At 41.5% G+C, this 20,090-nt stretch overlaps 1 protein-coding gene across 2 annotated transcripts in view; it reads right to left on the bottom strand.

Moving 5' to 3' along the window:
• Positions 1-2,108: 2,108 nt before the first annotated feature.
• Positions 2,109-20,090, bottom strand: part of prkd2 (protein kinase D2) — a 33,326-nt gene continuing 15,344 nt past the window's right edge. The window contains exons 2-19 of one of the 2 annotated variants that reach the window (XM_083984476.1): positions 12,527-12,665; positions 11,958-12,089; positions 11,584-11,783; positions 10,657-10,840; positions 10,468-10,539; positions 10,274-10,291; positions 9,930-10,089; positions 9,716-9,827; positions 8,834-8,911; positions 8,423-8,741; positions 8,122-8,174; positions 7,945-8,017; positions 7,552-7,658; positions 6,110-6,271; positions 5,735-5,833; positions 5,303-5,570; positions 4,699-4,784; positions 2,109-3,899 (exon numbers count right to left, since the gene is read on the bottom strand). In XM_083984476.1, the coding sequence (XP_083840602.1) occupies positions 3,675-3,899; positions 4,699-4,784; positions 5,303-5,570; positions 5,735-5,833; positions 6,110-6,271; positions 7,552-7,658; positions 7,945-8,017; positions 8,122-8,174; positions 8,423-8,741; positions 8,834-8,911; positions 9,716-9,827; positions 9,930-10,089; positions 10,274-10,291; positions 10,468-10,539; positions 10,657-10,840; positions 11,584-11,783; positions 11,958-12,089; positions 12,527-12,665 (2,487 nt within the window). In that variant the 3' untranslated portion in view covers positions 2,109-3,674. The remainder of the gene's footprint in view (positions 3,900-4,698; positions 4,785-5,302; positions 5,571-5,734; positions 5,834-6,109; positions 6,272-7,551; positions 7,659-7,944; positions 8,018-8,121; positions 8,175-8,422; positions 8,742-8,833; positions 8,912-9,715; positions 9,828-9,929; positions 10,090-10,273; positions 10,292-10,467; positions 10,540-10,656; positions 10,841-11,583; positions 11,784-11,957; positions 12,090-12,526; positions 12,666-20,090) is intronic. The other variant, XM_083984477.1, reaches the window with a different exon arrangement.

Here is a 20,090-nt window from a genome sequence, read left to right as displayed (position 1 = left end):
TATAGTCCCCAACAAAGCTGTCCTTAGCTTGTGTTTGGTGATTGTAAAAGATATGCAAGCACATTAACCCATATTGTTCAATGACTTTAGCAGCCATGCAAGTTATGATGTGAGCAAAGGAAAAAGACAGGTACACCACCTGTCGTAGAGTGACAAAGTTCACTTGAGGAGGAGGAAGTTATTGGAACTTTACTAATTACTTACAAGAACTCCAGAGGAAAGAGATAAAGAAGAGAAGCCATACATGATGCTGTAAACATGCACTCATATGACCACCATACAAATATTGCAACACATTTTTATGAGCTACTATGTACTATAATCTACATTCATCTGTCATATCAAGCAGACCAGGAAGCCCTAAATATATTTTCAAGAAAAGTTTAACTTGGGGAGTACGATAAAAAGGACAGTAGAATATAAAATGCATTTCATTTTCAGACACTTCCTGTCCTCCTCTGGGGCTGAATCAAAGCGTCTAGTTTCCACAACCAAAGGCAGGGTGCCAGATCGTAAGTGAACACAAACAGACTGTGGAGCTCCGGTCAGTGGTCTGGTTCATGGTGGCATATTGCCCAGGCTGGTAAGATGGGCTTGGTAACACATTATGTTCTGAGTTTGCCCTTAATAATTTTTAAATAGCAGATAGATAAAATAACCAAACCACAGAGGCAACTTGTTTTTAAAAATATATTATAAACCAAATCTAATTTTAGCAATCCTACATTTAAGGAGTGATGCAGGAAGTGCAACTGTGAACTATGGCAATTAAGCCACTCCACAATTCCACAGCATTTGCCTAACAAGTCCGTCTAATAATGTTCCGTTATTATCTTGTAGCGTGGTGAATGTGCAGGTCACAGCTTATCCACAAGAGTGTTTTGGATGTTTTGGATTGTGTATTTGATGAGTTTGATGAAGGAAACCAAGAAATCCCATTAGCCTCCGTAGTGTAACTCTGAGCAGCTTGCGTGTCTGCTCCGCTGTTCTAAAAATAGCTTGCACTGACAATTAAAAGTAACGAACCTACTGCTATGACTATAGGGATTATGGCAATGGGCCAATTTGCCAAAATGTTGAACTATCCCTTTAACACGACTCCCAAACCATCGCCTAAGAAACAGCACACTTTTATTTGTAACTTGTTGTTTGTCTACATCCACCACAGATAACCACAAAGTGACAAGAGAAAATGACAGAATGTGAAGGAGTGAAGTGAAGTGAGGTCCTGTTTGATCACTGATCAGGTTTTGATTGAGTGAAACTGTTTGTATCTCTTGGGTGTACACGTCTCATCTCTTTGTGTTTACGTATATTACAAATGTTTCCATCTATGAAATCAGTTGCTATGGTAGCTGAAAGCATAGGTGTATGTTAACTTGAGAAGTGCCTGTCTTCTCTGAAGGTCATCACTCAGGCTTAATTTGCCAAGTCATCCTCCCCTCCTGGCAAATTAGACGAACATCGCTGTTCTCTGAATTGGATGAAGCAAAGTAGAGTCTGAACTGTTGGCGCCAGATGCAAGCCTATATCTGCGGTTTGTTCCTTTTGCTTACAACGTGACGGGATCTCTGCTGCCAAATGTCAGCGCAAACACGGTGACCTGGAGAAGGATATTTGATGCGAAGGCACAACAGAGAGAAATAACAGGAGACAGAAAGAGAGAAAGCGTGTATCATTTGTCATCGTTTGGCGATGATGATGGATGCACTGTGGGAGTTACAAGGGTGCACTCTCCCCGGAGTAGCGGACTGAAGTGCGCTCATCACAGAATGGAAAAACAATTCACTCTCTTTGTCTCTGTAGCTACAGGGTCCTCTTGAGTGCCACTCAGCCTGTGAGGTGTAATATGTCTAAAGAAAATTGTCTTTCTCCTTTCGCAGCTTTTTTTTTAATGTATGTATGTGAGTGTGTGTGTGTGCATAAATCAGAGTCCATGTGGAAAGAAACCACGTCGTAGGAGCATCCTTGAAACTTCGTATTGACCCTAGTGTCAGTGCATTTGAGGAGAAACTACAGTCGGGGTGTTTAGTATAATCTGTGTTTGTCAGAGAGGGCAAAAATAACAGTCTGTCAGACTGCGAGTAGAAAAGTAATTTATTGCTGCAGGGTAAGTGGTACTTAGTCTTTTGTCATTCAAAGCATGTCTTTCCCACGATAGAAAACCTGAGTGACACTAATGGTCCTTGCTTCTTATGAAGTATTTTGCTGAGGAAAAGTAAACTGTCTGTGTATGACAAGTATTCTAGTAGTAAATTATCCTCACATTTCCATGTCTTCTGGGTTTTTTTTACAACTTCCAGGGAACGCCGAGTGGTATACAATAAATAAAACCTCTGAGACAAAAAGGAATATTGTTCAATGTTTGTTTTATCTGTTACAAAGGCTAGCATCGTCCTTCAAACATGTTATACACAGTCTACACGTACTTGACAGCTACGTAACGTTCAGATTACACATGTGCATAATAGACCATCATAACTACGGTATGTTTTATATCGTATCTAAATAGTTCTACTTCACAGAGACATGCAACAAATTGACATGACAGCTTGTCAATAATTGAACTACATACACTCTCTCTCTCAAAAAAAAAATCTAATTTAGTAACCCAAGCACTTACATCATAGGGAGTTGCTAAGGGAAATGTCTATCTTCTCATCAGCATGTGCATCTTATATACAGACATCTGTGGGGACATGCCATTCACCACAGCTGACTTCATGACAGTGGGTGGGGTGACTCAGCGATGTGGAAGCAATTTTTATCATTGGGGAACAGCTGTCGAGGCTATTGTCATCTAGTATGTCATCTGCAGGTAGAAAGTCTTCCATGACTGTTAAAAACTGTCGGGTCATAGCAGGTAATAAACAGCCCCAGTGCTCAAGTTCATTTAAAGCCACAATGTGAATCTTTAATGACTTCATATTTTTCTAAAAGCCTCTTGTGGTTCAAAACTCCAGTGGTAATTACTGGAGGTTTCGCTGTCGCCAGATCAATACTTCCAGTTTTTTTACTACAGGACACGAGTTTATGGGAATACATTTGTGAATACAGATGGGTTTGATGCCATTATCTGCACATTAGTAATTACCAGCACAGAGGAAGTCTTTTGTCACTGTGAAGAAATTGGGCCCATTTTCGCTGAGGGCCTTAGATGTACTCAGATCCCAGCCAGTCCAACTGAATGACATTAAAAACAAACGTAATTTAATTGAAGGCAATTCATTTTTTTTCTTTCTTCTTATACCTACAGCAGATACCTACAGCAAATTCTTATCTTGATTAGAAAGATCGTATTTCCTGCTTCACTTCGAAGTGATTTGCTGTGAGAAAGAAACAGTGATACTGCTCTTTTTTTTTTTAAATTGTCTGGCAAATTACGGTTTAAAAGTCTGATCCCTTCACTATTTAATATTCCAAAAGATGATTTCACTGCAGAGGTAAATGACTAGAGGGAATATTTGACAAGCTCAGTCTGTAAAGTGAGTGCTGGCACACAGGAGATGTTGTGCTGTGAAAGCCTAAACAGCCAGACACTATCTAAATTAGAACGCAGTGATAGTTTTGCATCTTAATGTCTCTGTCGGACTGTAGGCCAACTGTCTCGTTCTCCCTCTCCCTTCTTCTTTCCTCCTTCCTAAAAGGTTCTTGAGTCGACTGTCTCTCTCCAGTCAAAGGATGCTGACCCTCTCAGTGAGGCCTTGCACATCTGCATCTTCACCACCTTCTTCATCATCAGACCCCGGCGCAGGAGGAGGAGGCACGAGGTGCGACGGGTAAGGCAGAGTGTGTTCACGGGCAAACATTTGCCAGCGACTGTCGTCACTCTCGTGGGTGATGTAACGCTCGCGGAGTTTCGTCTCCAGCTCCCGCAGGTCCAGCCATGTCTGATAATCCTGAGAAATGAGACATGAAGATTCAGATTCAGCTTTAGCAGCTTTGAGGTTATATCACAGTTAACTTTTATGTGTTTATGTGCTGGTTGTGAAACATAAAGTAATGAGTAATCAATTTTGGTTCTGTGTATGTGGGTGTGCACTGTGCATACGTGCATGACAGTGTGCAAGTAAGAACTTGAATGACTTGAATGATTGGCTTTTTTTCAGGAAATTACAAATAACACCTTCTTTAAAATACGTAGGACTCTTCTGACAGTGAAAACGAATTAAGCCATGAATATTCGAACAAAACAACAACAGTGGATTTAGACTTGTGTTAAATCCCCAGAGAAAAATGGTCTGTTTTGCCACTAATTTACTATTTTGTTTTGAAGGAGACATTCCAGAACTGTGCAGTCAATGAAAACATTTTTTTTTCATAGCTAATCCGTCCTCTTACATCCTCAATAAAGTTCTGAAATATCTGCGTTGAGCAGCTGTCTTGCTTCTGCAGACTCCCTCATGTTTGTATTTGCCCTTTTCCATATTGGCCTATGTTTTTGAAGGATTTATAGAAGTAAAAAAAAAAAAATGTTAAAGTTCTTCTGAGGTATTACTTTGCCGAGTTATTGGCAGTCACTGTATCAGGAGAAAGAGCAGCTTCCTGTTCTCTGACTTGAGGATTAGTGGATGTACTGGAAGGCTGATAAAACCCCTAAAAGTTCCAGACAGAATTTTAATCATGTTGTTTTCACACATTTTTACAAAGTACTACATCATGTGCGTGTGTCTGTGTGCAGTAGTGTTGAAATGTTACCTGCAAGTATGAATGGCTGAGACTCTTGTCCACGCTGTAGCGTTTCCTCATCTTAACTTGGAGAAGGTTGTTGATCAAGTCGATTGCTGGAAACACAAAGAGATACGTGCCATTCAATGAACAGAAACCGACAAAGTCTATAGATAGTATGAATGAACTGTGAAGTCATTCAAAATATCACACCTTAACACAGCAGCTGCAACTGAGCTCTATACCTATATACACAGTAGTTGTGTCAGAGCTGTGCAATTAACAGGATCCATGATTGACAGGTTCATCATGATAAAGTTAATGTTCTCAGTGCCTCAACTTGTAATAGCTTGCCCTGCTTTCACAGTTCACGTTCCTCATAAGTTTCCAACACCAAGCTAGACAGTAATAGATCCTCATGATTCTAAAAATTGTTAATTTGATTTTTTTTATTGGCTCAACTGGTTTAGAGCACACTATATTCTCCAAAATGACCAGAAAGGTGGATCCTATTGCAGGACTCTCCTATTATACTGCATTATTTTAGCTAGCTGCACCTAATAAACTGGCCAATAAATGTGTTTCTACTGTTTCCTGGTGTGTCAAACAGTCATCCCTGCCCTTCTGTGTTTACCGTCACTGGAGATCTGTTTCCAAGGGTTGGGAGGGTACATGAAGGCTGCGTTGTGGATCTGGTCATTGATGTCTTCATCCTCATTAAACGGGAAAGTCCCACTCAAGCTGACGTACATAATGACTCCGACCGACCACATGTCCAAGGAGCGGTTATAGCCCTGGTTCAGCAGGACCTCAGGCGCCAGGTAGGCGGGCGTACCAACCACCGAGCGACGAAACGACTTCTCACCGATGATACGGGCAAAGCCAAAATCGCACAACTTCACCTGAGGGACAGAAACAGTTGGTGGGGGTGAGAGGGGCCGGTCAGTCTGCAGCGATAACTAACTTACTTATGAATAAAGGTGACAAAACTAAGTGAGTGAACTGCTGCATATGAGGATGGCCTTTTACTGTAGGTGTGCATGTGTGTGTTTGTGTGTGTGCATACCTGGGGGAAGGGATCAGCAGATGCAAGCAGCACGTTTTCCGGTTTCAGATCACAGTGAACGATGTTCTTAAAGTGCAGGTGTCTGAGAGCTGCAAGAATCTGCAAAGAGATGCGACAGACCGCCAACCACAGAAACAGGATATGACAGAGTCAAACCCAGAACAGAAAAGCACACATTTCCTTAAGTTACTACGTATGACTTCAATCAGGTGAGATAAAGCATGCAGCAAGATACTGCACCCAGGCGTCATTGTGAGTAATAAGTGCATCACAGACACACAACAGCAGAAACGGTGATGCTTTCAATGACGTCTTTCATGTTTAGTTTCTACGCTATAGAAATCCCCTGTTTGCTGTTGCGTATACTGAACACACCTGTGTAATGAGGAACTTTGTGAGTCTCTCGGGCAATCTGCCTTTCTCACTGGAGAGGATCATCTCCAGCATGTCACCGTGTAGCTTCTCCATCACCACAAAGACTTTCTCTGGGGTCTCAAACATACACTCCAGGTTCACAATGCCCAGATGACGTAAGCTCTGAAAAAGAGGGTGGGGAGGATGGAGGTGGGGGGTGAGGAAATTGGAAATTGTGGGATGGTGTTGGACAGAGAAGTGTCAGGACATGACAGCAAAACCACAAATGAAACAAAGCGTGGGCAGAAATTACATGGATATTCTCCAGTAATTCTGTAAATGGCATTTTATCACTCAGTGATATGATTCAGAGGGTTTTTAGTCTGATAACCCAAATGAATTACTGTAGAGCTGAATGGAAAAAAAACAAAGTCCTCTGTAAAGACACAGCACTGCACCTCTGTCTCCCTCTGTTGGTGAACAATGTGTCGTACATTTAACTATGTTCCTTACCCAGAGAAACAAAAATGAAATGGATTTCCGTCTCTAAACTGTACATTATTCTCATGTCATGTTGGTGTCCCATCATTTAGAAATCTCAAACAGATTTCCATTGTTGTTGTTACTTTATTTTTACTTACAGTAATGAAGCCTGGGCTTTATGTGTGTTATTTTGCAGTTGAGGAATTGTGTTTCAAAAAGGCAATTAAATTACGCCTAGTATCTCTATAACCCATTATAACCCTATTTATAACATATTATAATACCTGGCCTTATAAGTCATGATAAATGCTTTATAGTGTGTTATGATTATTGTTATAAAACATTATGATAATTTATGAGTGTTCATAACTATTACTACTACTACAGTGCTATAACTGCATTAAAACTAATTACAAGTATGGTTATAATGGATAATAAATAGAGATAGGCGTCAAATAAAGTCGTACCACAACTTTTTTTTTTCCAAAGCATGATACTGACCTTTATGGTCTTTTAACATGTGTCCCAAACTGATCATCTCAGCACATTGATACTATTGTCCTCTTAGACACTCGTAAGCAATATGTATGCGGAACATTTGAGAAAAATAAAAAGTCTGCAAAACCTTATATTGGTTTAGTCAGACGCTGAGCCATCAGTTTGTGAGAAGTAACCACAGAGAAGCTGCTCTGTGTGCTTCCTTTCAGATCCACTTGACTCAACATGATTCATGCTTGGATAAGGGGGGAGAATTACTGAGTCAATACAAACCATGTCAATATCACTATGGACACCATTGTTGAAATGAATGATGACATTTTTCATGTCTGTGTCAATATCACCACCAATATCACCAATATCCAGTATGCCACAAAGTACATATTATTTGTACAGGCAGATATGCTATAAGGCAGATATGCTACAATATATACTGTATGCCTATTTGCAGCTGTGGTGAAAGGTGCGTGTGCTTACAGTACCTGCAGTATGGCCACCTCATTCCTCAGCTGGCTCTCCTGCTTGGTGGGAAAGCGAAGCTTGTCGATTACTTTAACCGCTACGTCCCTCCCTGTCTTCCTGTGCTTCCCTGATGAAGATAGGAAGTGTTAGTACCAGATGTGGAATGTGGGACCTTGTTGTAATGTATGTACAATCTATGTAAACAGTAGTCCGACCATTCTTATGACAGATTTCTTGACATATGTCGTAGAACTAGACTTTGATAAATAAATGGAGTTCTTCTTTACACACAGGTTTTTGATGTTAAGTGTCTTTATAGCTTAGACCCATTTCTTTTGACCTTCACCAAATCAAATCAAATCTACTTAATATAGAGCTCAGTCAGCAGCTTCACTGGATATAGATTTACATACCTCCATATACGACTCCAAACTGACCAGATCCCAGCACCTCATCAGCAAAAATCTGGTATACTGTACCGATGTCCTGTGGGAATGTAGTTCATGTCATTTAATCATCATTTTCAATCAATCAATTTAATCAATTTAAAGACTGGAGGAAACTGATTTAAAAACAAATTAAGGTCATACCACATTCTCTTGGATTTGACTGTTGGACACTGATATGCTGATAGAGGCTTGTCCTGGAAAAAAAAAAAAAAAAAAGCAACAGGGACAATGTTAAGGTTACATAGTTTTATGAATCTGAAGTTGTGTTTTTAAAGACAGCATCTAATATTTCATAGGTACAGGAAATTATTTTTCTCCGACATTAAAAAAGGGACTCCTAAACCTCAGCTTGACATAATTAAAACAAAATAGGAAAAGTCTCTTGTTTGTCAAACCAAACCATTAAACACGCCCTTCCATTGAACTCTTGCTCTCAACTTACTGTGAGTTGTGTTCCCCGCAGCTGGTGGTGCATCCTGAAAGATGACAGGCATGAGGGCCTGGCGAATGGCGCTCTCCCAAGCTTTCGCTACTTCACGCCCAATGCCACTGTTGGGCGCCACTTGGCTAGGCGATGGAGGTGTCTGTGGGACAGTCTGGGGGGTACTGGACGTCAGAGGGGGGAGGGTGTTGGGGTCCTCCCCTACAAAGTAGCACATAGCGCCTGTGATAAGCTCGAAGCAGTGGGGATTTGTCCCTGTGGGGACAAGATTGAAGTTTCCAGCAGGACGCACTTCCAGAATCTCAGACAGAGGGATCTCCTGCAAGAGGACGGACCAATCATGTGGTTGCATTCTTCATACAGTATAAAGAACTTGAGATCACAGCTTTTCATGGAGTTAACTATTCTTACCTTGTAGTATTTGTTGGTGGTGTTGTTCTGGAAAAGGATGATGCACTTGCAGTCCAGACGCCAGTAGTGCCTCTTTCTCTGTTGGTGGTTAGAGTAAGGTGGGATGAGTCAGGGCAACAAAGACACGGTGGGTCAATGAAGAGTGGGATAGGGAGAGGGCAGAGGGTGAGGAACGCTCAACCGTCAGCATGGATGCATTTCAAGTTCGAAGGTGACGCCCAGAAGAAGAGAAGAGAGGCCAGATGAGAAGAAGGATGACCAGTAGGAAAGGCTGCAAGATGGGAAGGTGGAAAGAGAGAAAAGAGACAAAAGTGAAAGAAAGAAAGTGCCAGTGAAGCCGGAGTGGAAAAATAAACAAGAAAAAGTCCACAGAGGCAGAAAAGTTTCTCTGAGATCAAATATATAGTGAAAGGAGAGGTGGAAAATGGGCTTTTAGCTTGAATTGGCCGTACATCTCTTGAGCACTATTATGTTTTCAGGGACAGTCAGACACATCATCAATCGTCAGCTATTCTTTCTTATACACAGGCACACTCACAAAACAGCCACAAAAAAGGCCTTAAAGACAGTCAGCATGCGGTCAAGGTCGAAAGTGTGAAAGTATGAGAGGACAGAGAAAATAACTGATAACACAAAGGTTGAGTGAGTAGAAAGCAAACAAACTTGCACTAAGTCAGAAAAGAAGGCGAGGCAAGGCAATTTTATTTGTATAGCCCGTTTTTTTACAAACAGTTTGTCTCAAAGGGCTTTACACACAAGACACCGAAGAAGAAAAGAAGTGGGTTCATGCACTTCAAACTAATTTTGACTTAAATCTGTATACTCAGCAGTGATAGTTAAAGTAAGCTCGGGTAGCACGGGAATCATGGGTGATGTTTTTACCAGTGTGTCCTTGTTGCTGTAGTGAACCATCCATCCCTCTTTGATAGCCGTACTGGATCGCCGGGTCGTCTGTCTCACCGACTGTACCACCCTCATCAGCGGGATGTTAACACTGGACAAAGCAAAAAAAAAAAGTGTTGGAGTTTGTGTTACTTGTGTTACGTCCCTTTAGAAATCTGTTTGTAGCTGTCCTCTCTTTGTGTTGTCCTCATACCTCTGATCTCCGCTGGTTCCGTCCTGGTTGTTGTCAGGAGAAAAGGACCCAGGGATGCTGCAGGCCTCGTCTGAGTCATCCATTGACGACTTATCCGAGTTGTCGTACTCGCTGGTGTAATCCATGGGCACCTCGGGGTCCGGACTGGGACTCAACATGTCTGGGGCAAAACAAAAAAGAAGCAAAAAAGATGGTTGAGTACAAATTGATTTAAATGTACAATGTGTTTAAAATGCTGTAGGAAAACTACTACTATGTGCTACATCTAGAGCTATTACTAAGCTATAAAGGGATAGTCCAGCTTTACATGCATCAATACTGAGCACTGATAATAGCCTACTTACCACAGTTACTTCTGTTGTCTGAGAAGATAAAAACATTAGCGCCAGTGAGTTTCAGTCTTGCTAGATAAAGTATTGTATTACCTATACCTATCAAAGTATCCAAGGTCTAACAATGGAAACATGCAGATGAGAAATTAATATTTTTGATCAAATCAATGCAGGGTTAAAAGGAAAAAAAGGAGAAGCAATCTCACCTCCAATAGTCTCCCCAAGGCAGTCATTGGGAATCTTGTACGCACAGCGTTTGTGGCAGTTGAACTTGCAGTCTGAGAGGAAACAAATGCAATTCATGCGGATCAGATATTTTGTAATATGATTAGATTTATACAGTTTACTGGACATTGGACATCCAGAACTGAGCCTGTCTCTTTGCCTGAACTCACCTTTGCACTGTAAGCCCTGTCTGAACAGTCCTCGTAGAAGCCTCTTGCAGTACTGGCATACCGTCGGCCGTGTGTATGAATGGACAGCGAATGTGTGGGGAACCTTCACCTTGCTCATCAGGATCTTGTCCAGATGAACTGGTCGGCCCGTGTAGAAGCGCCGGGCTTCACTAGGGGTCCGTGGCTAGCAGAAAGGAACAAACAAAGATTATCAATGACACAGTTAAATCTGATCAACAAAGTACATAACCAAATGATTCAATCACTGAAGCATTAACTTTTACATAAGTTTCTTGTCTAAAAGTCTGCTAAATCTTTTTTTTTTGGCCACTTGGGGGCAGCAGAAACGACTTCTGAACACAACACTGACCTCTTACAGCAGTGGTTCTCAACCTTTTTTTGCTCATGGCCCCATTTTGACATCACAAATTCCTGGCGACCCCGCAATCACGTGATCACGGCCATCAATCAAGATGCGCAAGCTCAGATATTTTTATATGCTGCATTTTATTTGATCTCGATTTATATTCGAGAAAGTGGAAGTATCGAATATAGTTGTTTAAAACTATGTGTGGTGTTTTTAATCATAATTTAAAAAATTATTATTATTAGTTAAAATAAAATTGTATCTGAATTTTTTTTCAGGTGACCCCATTTGAATTCCAAGCGACCCCACGTGGGGTCCAGACCCCAAGGTTGAAAAACATTGTTTTACAGTAAGTTGATGCAGTGAACTAGTTAGAAAACAATTGTTTAAATTCACATCCAATATATTTAGCATTGATTGGATATCATGTGAAAGTTATGTCCAATGATAATTTTCTAAAGCTCTGTTTTTGATCTCTACCAACTCCTGAGAGATATATTCAATACCCAATAATATATTTAGTTTTAATAGTGCTAAACTATCCAATGAACTGTGAGTACCATTTGTGTGTGTGAGCGGATGAGGGTAGCATCTTCTGTGCAGGTGGAGGCCGTCCCAACGCTGTACACCGACTCAGTGGTGGAGAGACGCAGGGACTGGCTGCTGCTCAGGGACGTGGTGGACAGACGCCGTTTACGGGCTCCACTGCAGTTGTTGGGGATGCTGAATGCACAGCGCTTGTGGTAGTTTAGACCACATCCTGCAGGGGGTGGTGTGGACCAGAGCAACCAGCAGGAAGGTGCAGCAGAGCAGCAGAGCAGGAGAGTGGGAGAGAGGAGAAGATGGAGCATGTTTGGTGAGTGTTACAGATCACTTGTCCAAGAAATGTGTTGACCACCGCAGAGGGTCTTCTCTTATTCATACTACTACTCACCGTCACACTTGAGCCCTTGTCTGACCAGACCAAAGAGCATCTCTCCGCAGTGATCACAGAAGGCTGGGGCCCGGTATGAGTGCACATTGAGTGCATGGGGCCGAATCTGGAAATCTTCAAACGTGGCCGCCGCTAAAAGAGATAAGAGGGATAAAGTGTGGTCACTGTGGGTTTGAAGATACAATCACACTACTGTAACGGTGCAGAATAAAGACTGATTAGATGGATAAGGTGGAAACAGGATGGAAAAATAGATGGGTTTTGTTTCCTGACATTAGGTGTGTTGCAGTTTGATACAATGAGAGAACAGATTAGACCAGTGGAAAATATTACCTGTAGTAAAATGAGCAGATAAGCACTGATTCCAAGAGTGGTGTTGCAGAGGATAGGAGGAGAGAAAGAGGAAGGACATGTCGATTTTAATATGGCTATCATGCACATTAATGGCACATGATGGAGAAGAGGAGAGAAGAGAAGAGAAGAGAAGAGAAGAGAAGAGAAGAGAAGAGAAGAGAAGAGAAGAGAAGAGAAGAGAAGAGAAGAGAAGAGAAGAGATGTTGGTTTCTTACCAGAGAGCACCACCTCCACCAGATCTCCCTCCTGAATGTCGCCAGTAGCTTTGACCAGTTGCAGGATGTTGTTGGTGGATGTGTCATGCTTGAAGAGCAGGATCTTGTCATAAATTCCATAGAAGCCACACTCTGGGAACTAGAGCACAAAACAAAGATGGAATGAGAGAAATGTTAAAGGATAAACCCCGGAAAAAGGCAGAACATTGTGATTATGACTGCAGGAAGGCTGGTACTTGAATGATTGGTGATTATAAATACAACACATACACATTTCTCATTGTAAATCCAAATAGAGCCTAATGTGAAAAAGGCACATCTGAAAGTTTCAATATATATTTCATAATTTTGATAAATTTGTTTCAGAAATCGATGCATATCTATTCTCATTACATAATAAAATACAAAGAAACAAACAGAGTTTGTTTTTGATATAACTGTGCAACATGTGGGCCACTCAGGATCCCATCAACTGACAAATACTGTATTAAGTCAACAGACCCTGTTTATATTCAAGCTGGGAGAAAGCTCAAATTACATGATGGTGTGTTACAGCTAAGATCCCACAGCAGTCACAGCAACATGCAGGTACAACACAGGGATGTCCTAATGTAATCAAGCATTATGGCATTACTGTACAGGGCCGTTGTATAGGGGAGAAAGGTGATGATAATTCTAGGGGCCCAGCGCCCAGGGGGCCCACAAAAAAAACCAGTAGTCTAATCTTTGTATGACTGATTTATTCTGCATAAGACCCTGACTAATACTCATAGTAATGCTGCATTAGCATCAAAACAAAGTAGGCTAAATAAAAAATGATAATACATACAGTACGTAGTCTAAGAAAACAAACTGGAAAAGTTAGGGGGTAGGGGCCCACTTTAGTATTCTTTAAGGGGGCCCAGAATTCCTAGCAACGGCCCTGTTACTGTATACCTTTAACCAATTCTATATTGCCCCTTTATACAGTACAAAGAGAGCGCTCGCATCCTCGCACACACACACTCGTATAACAACTGATACACAAGAGACACTGGCTGAATTCCACTAATCTAGCAAGTTGGCCAGTGAGGAGAGCAAGACAAAAGGAGAAACTTTATCCTATCTTCCTATCAATCATACACAAGTACACACACACCACCCACAGACACACACACAAACACACACAGGTGTTTCCATGAAGCTCCTCCAGAGATATGAGAGATGAGAGTGTCAGTCAGAAGTCAGCAGAGCGAGGGGAAACCCTGCTCTCCTGAATAGTTAATACTGTCTGGTTCACTTCAGTGGCCACACCACACAGGACACCACAGGTATACATCTTTAAAATTAATTTGCCTTTTGGTGAGAACATGAGACACAGAAGAAAAGGAATAAACACCAACTATCCCCCCAGTCCTCCCCTTCTCTCTTGTTGTTGTTGTTGTTTTTCCCATGTGAGAGTTAGGATTCACCATCTGGTTGGTCTCGAGCCATGCACTTACAGGAAGGGGAGCCCTGAACGACCCACATACACCTCCTCCTCACTTACCATCAGACACACCCTCCTTACAAACAGCAACACACACACACACCCTTCCCCCATTTCCCCTTCTTTTCTCCTGAACACACACACACATAGTCCCGCTCTCATTTCCCAACAGGCACTCCACAGTACCACATCTGAAATCCAGGCCTGGTTTGTACCGCTGCCAAGCTACACAGCGAGTCCACCACGCCCCGCTGGTGTGAGCTACTGCTACTGACCACACAGTCAACAAGGAGACACAAAAGGCACACGGTGGTTTTAACAACCATTACATACATCTACAATCAGAAAAAAGCAAACACATATAGTATAGGGCTACAGCAACGAGGTGGTATACAAATCAAAGCGAAAGGTGTGTGAGCAAATCAGTGTCTCGCTGAGGTATAAATGACTCTGTTTGTTCAGCACACCCATTATACAAAGTTGATTCCCAAACATGACAAAGGAAATTATAGCCTCCACAGAGGAAGATGACAGAATTGAATAGAGGGGTAGGAGTTGAGGGATGGAGGCAATATTGAACTCAGCATCACTCAGATGAAAGAGAGCAGTAACAGCTGTGTTGGTTTTGTCTGACGCAGCGATGAATGCTCTGATCACTTGGTGAATGGAAGCTGCAGTAATATTTGTATCAGCTCTGTTTAGTTTTTCATCTTTTTCACTTGTTCTTTAGCTACTTTACGCTTCACTGTGTTCTCCAGCTGGCTTCGTCTATCTTCTGCTTGGTGCTGGACAGGAAGGGTATTCTGCTTTTACACACTGTATACTGCTGGAAATCTGGCTGCATTTGAAAACAACACAGATGAGAGACACTGAGGCAGTGAGCTAAAAGGAGCAGGTCATAAAACCCAAACCATGAGCTGAAAGACGTTTTGAATCTCCGTAAGATTGAACTGAGGGGGGCAGATTTTTTTAATTTTACAAATTACATCTAGTTACATCTAGCCATGCACTTAGTTTTCTTTTTTTGTCTATAAGAGACCATCTTTCATGTGGTGGACTACTCTGAAAAGGTTTTTTCATTCTGCACTGAGATCCATGACATCTCAACAATGGAAAGTGAGGACAAGAGCTTTGACCCTGGAGAGCAGAGGGTGAGCACAGCTTTGTGAGAAGTAGTTTGGGTCAGCCAACTCATGAAGAATAGATTGCAGGGGAATGTTGATATGTCAATCTTTTAGAGCAGTGTTTTTCAACCTTGGGGTCGTGACCCCACATGGGGTCGCGTGGAATTCAAATGGGGTCGCCAGAAATGTCTAGTAATTGATTAAGAAAAAGACAGATACAAATTATTATTATTATCAATCATAATCATAACTAAAAACACCACAGAATCTTAAACAACTTTATTCTATACTTTCACTTTCTCGAGTATAAATCGAGATCAAATAAAATGCAACATATAAAATCTGAGCTGGCGTGATCTTGATTTGATCAGAAATTTGTGATGTCAAAATGGGGTCACGAGCCAAAAAAGATCGGGAACCACTGTTTTAGAGGGTGGCAGCAAGCAGTGGCATAGTTTCAATCACCCATAATTAGAGTACAAGGGTGCACTGCACTTGCCATGAGGGTAAAGCAGCACCTTGAGCTGAATTCCCACAACTGGCTTTGCTTCATTAGCGGTGACGGTGATCACAGAATTTTAAACATTAAGCAACTTTGTGTCTTTCCACGCTCATGAACCCATTAGTCTGAATAATCCATAAAACATGCTGTCAACGGTTTTTCTCAGCGACTGCTCCTTTTGGGTAGGAGTTCCAGTCAAACCAAATGGAGCTAGGCCTGTGGATTTATTCAGAGTAGCAGGGACACTACTGTTTATGGAGAGAGACTCTAATGATGGATTCTTGGCATTTTTCAGTGCTGTGAGCAACACAAAAGAAATTCAGATCATCACCACTGGACTGTGACGGAGGCAGACTAACTCATAGATGGTTATCTGAAAAGCCAGCGAGATAAAACTCAAACTATCTGCATGTCTAGAAGCGAGAGAGAAAATCTCTTTGTGTCTTTGTTTGTGTTTTCTGCACTAGGTTACTGTCTCTCAAGAGATGTTAGTTATCCCTGCCACTTGTTGAGTCCCTGTAATCAATATTATACATACAGTCTAGACTGCTATATGTGCCCAACAGACTTCTAAAGATTTTTTAAAATTTGGGTCAATTGGACAATAAAGACATTTATGAAAAGAGGCTCCAAACTTTCCCGACTCCAGACTTAAAAAACCCACAGTTCCTCTGACAGGAATGAATCATGTAATAACACGTAATGCATCAGTACCTGGGACTGCCACAAATAAAACCAACTGCTGCCACTTGTAATTGCAAACACCCACAGATCCCAGATCACAGGAGACTCCCTGCTCTGCCCAAATCCACAGACAACCCTCAGCCTAAATCATTCGCAAACCCCCTTCTCCGATGCCAGCCTCTCCGCTATTAGCCCCACACTGTTTCTGTTGCTGCTCACTCACTTACCCAAGAGACAAGGCGAGTCATATTATCCTGCGCCTACTGTCCAAAACACACACACACACATACACAATGCACCGACCGCAACTGCAGCTGCCACGTCTGAGCAGACCACACGTCTTTACAGCTCCTCTGAAAAGCACAATATCCCAACTCCCCCAAAACCACAGCTCCCTCTGAGAAAATGACCGTTCTCTCTCTCTCTTTCTTTTCTTTTCTTTTCCCACTGTTCCAGTTTCCAGTCAAAGTGCAGGGTTGGAAAGAGCAGAGAAAGCCACACATTACTTCTGTCTGAATGTGAACATGGTGAAAAATGACATTTGCTCCGTCTCATAATTGCATAAGCACGTCTATATGTTTGTGTGTGTACACTTTATACTAGCTGTGTGGGTAGAGGTTAGGAGTGCGGTTGCAGGAGACTGTGCGTGTACGTGTGTGCGTGTGTGTGCGACTACTGTACTGTCTGTATTATCATATGCACTGTAGTATAGAGTATAGTGTGGTTTGCCTGGAGACAGGGTTGTGTCTCTAGCTGCTTTCTTTGGGTTACCAGGGATCAGGTTTCCCTGTGTTGCCTGCACTATTCCTGCAGCTCTTTGGGCCAATGAAGCCATTATGAGTGAAATGAATTATGGACTAGGCTTTCTTTATCCCAACCCCTCCCCTTGTTTCCCATCACTCTTATTTTCCTCTTTGGTGCTGTGTTTATTATCTTAACGTTTCTTCTGGAATATGCAACTTTCTTCATCACCCATTTTATCCTATTTTGTCTCTCTTTTTTTCTTTTAAAACACTCTGAAAAGAAACAAAAGAAAAGGCATTCTGTCCTGTTTTGTGAGCTGAACCATCCACTAACACAGTCGGTACCATACGCGGCCCACTCCCTTGCTCTAAAGCTGATGCAACGTCAAGCCCGGCCAGCAGCGCGTCCTCACTAATGACATCACTAACCTACTTTATTCAAAGGTTCGATGTTGTGTTCGGCTCTGGAGATGATGAAATGTTTTTTCCGTGGAGGAGGACTGAGTAAATAGCACAGGAACCTAGAAATCTGCACAGCACAATGAGAGAGAGAAACTTTTAAGATCCTTTATCTCCGTGTTTTTGTCCATTTGAACCTTTTCAGTCAAATGCATTTTGTTCTACCTGGATTTCCCGTGTCTCTTCATAGCTTTCTATATGGATGCATTGTAACAGATTAAGTGATTGGTCAATGGTCAATCAAAATACAATGGCACACATTTCAGTCATGTGGATTGTTTGTCATACGTCTGTGAAACACCTTCGGCTTTTAGACCATTATTTGGAAACAAAATGAAGATGTGATAAAGCTCAGCAAAAAAACAAAAATTTTACTAAAATCAGTTGCCATTTATTCATCAATAATGTAGATGATTATACATTTATTGGACTTTATGTGCAGCCTATACTTGTGATTTTTTTTAAAAGATTTATTTTTCTTTCTTGTTCTTTGGATGCGAGTGGCCATCAATAATAAGTGTTGGTGTAAATTAAGATAACACCCCCACACACACTCTCACTCTTTTCTGTTTTTTACATGTATTTGTGTTCTTGGTTTTTATTATATTATGTAGTATTATTTTGTGTTGTATGTTGTTGTTCGTGACAGCGGAAGGCTGTAAGTTTGTGTTATTTTTCTGATGAGCTTGTCTTGCTGTCAATGTAAATCAAAAATTAAAAAGAAAGTTAAAAAAAAAAAAAAGATTTCTGGTGGATGATTGTCATTTAGACTAGAAAACTAAACCTACAAAAGAAAAAAGTGGCGAATGAAACTGTCACTGCAGAACTGCCATCTAATCTTTGCAATCTCTGAGGTTTTTGTCACGCTTTGGTTTTGCAACAGCATCGTAACCAATACATCACATGGCTTACTATTTTCATACTCTTGCCATACCAACAACATTCACTGCCCACATGCCCAACATGTCATTTGTATGAAAAGTGCTCTATAAATAAAGTCTGATTGATTGATTGATTGATTGATTGATTGATTGATTGATTGATTGATTGATTGATTGATTGATTGATTGATTGATTGATTGATTGATTGATTGATTGATTGATTAGAAGAGGAACCAGATATATTGATAAGTTGCTAATAGGACACAGTGTTTGGTACACTGGCAGTGATGGAGTTAACAGGAAGTTGTCCAAACTGGAGTGAAAAAGTGAACGATCATACGTCTAAATTTAGACGTATGAGATGCAGCAACACATGGGTGTCACGCTAAACGCCAACAACTGACACTTTCTCTGTGTGCTGTTGCTACTGTCAATAACGGCAATGAGGGCAAACACATTTGTCCGTGTTACCCGCTCAGTCGTTATTAAAAACACACACTACGCACAAAGGGATCGAAAAAGACTCAAAAACAAACACACAAGTGCATGACTCACATGTTAAAAAAAAAAAAAAAATCTTTCTCATCATATCGGTGTGATGTCATGGAGCAAAAGGCCTTTGTGAGAGAAATTTGAGCTCAGACACAATGTATTCAAAACACTGACACATTTGATGCCACAGCACCGGCTGCCGTTTCCTCTCGCCTATGCTCATATTTCTGTTGGTTTGTTCATTTCCTTGTTGACCACCACTGCCCCTGGACATATGATGCAGGTCATCAGCTCAGAGGTAATGACTGAGATCTGTTGTCTGTGTGTGCAACAAGTGCAGTGCAACATGTCTGTGCCGATTCCTCGAGGCATCAGATTAGCTTCTTGTAAAAAAAAAAAAAAGAGAGAGACTGCTCGTTTTATCTTTTCATTCAAAGACAAACCCTAACCCTGTGTGAAATTTAACTGAATGTGCATGCAAAGAAGAGGAACAGCAGCAGAGCCATGCAGAGTGTAACAAGTTAGCATCTCCTTATCAAAACACTGATGCTTGCACACAATGAGCAGCGTGCAGCACTACTGATGTCCAGTTGAGTCAGTAATTTCAACCTCAAGGGCCTGAAACGGTTGTAGAGCGGTGCTAAATATAGACTGTCTTTATATAAAGACGCTGCATGTGTGAAGAACACAAAGACTTTTATGTCCTGCTGAGAAAGACACTTGCTTCTGCTTTTCATCCTCCTCATGACTTCCCCTCCGGCAGCGCAGCGTGAGCCACCTTCGACCACCAAGCTGCACAAACATACAAGCACGCACACTCACTCAGGCAAACACACATACCAACTCATCAACAGTGCCAACTGGCAGGAGCTGTGCAGTTCATAGGGCAAAGCAGGCCAAGATCAAGACTGCGTTTTGTTGTCTTTCTTATAAAATACATCTCTCTTGTGGGACAGTTTTCATGCAGACTCGTGGATCTGATTTGCATCAAAGGGAGACATTTATTCCTTGAATCTGACTTTACGTCAGTGGCAAAATGTCAAAAATGAAAGCAACTTTCCCGCCCTGTGAAGTTAGGAATTCACACGCAGCATCGCACAATATACTCTAGATCTAACCCAACCACTCAAACAGCCCTGTCAACTATTAGTGGCTGATGCTGGTGTCTCCTTTGACATCAACATGTTGACATGTGTTTCACCACATAAAA

Source organism: Trachurus trachurus (assembly GCF_905171665.1).
Source record: "Trachurus trachurus genome assembly, chromosome: 13".
Taxonomy (NCBI): domain Eukaryota; kingdom Metazoa; phylum Chordata; class Actinopteri; order Carangiformes; family Carangidae; genus Trachurus; species Trachurus trachurus.
This window is presented reverse-complemented; position numbering and strand designations above follow the sequence as displayed.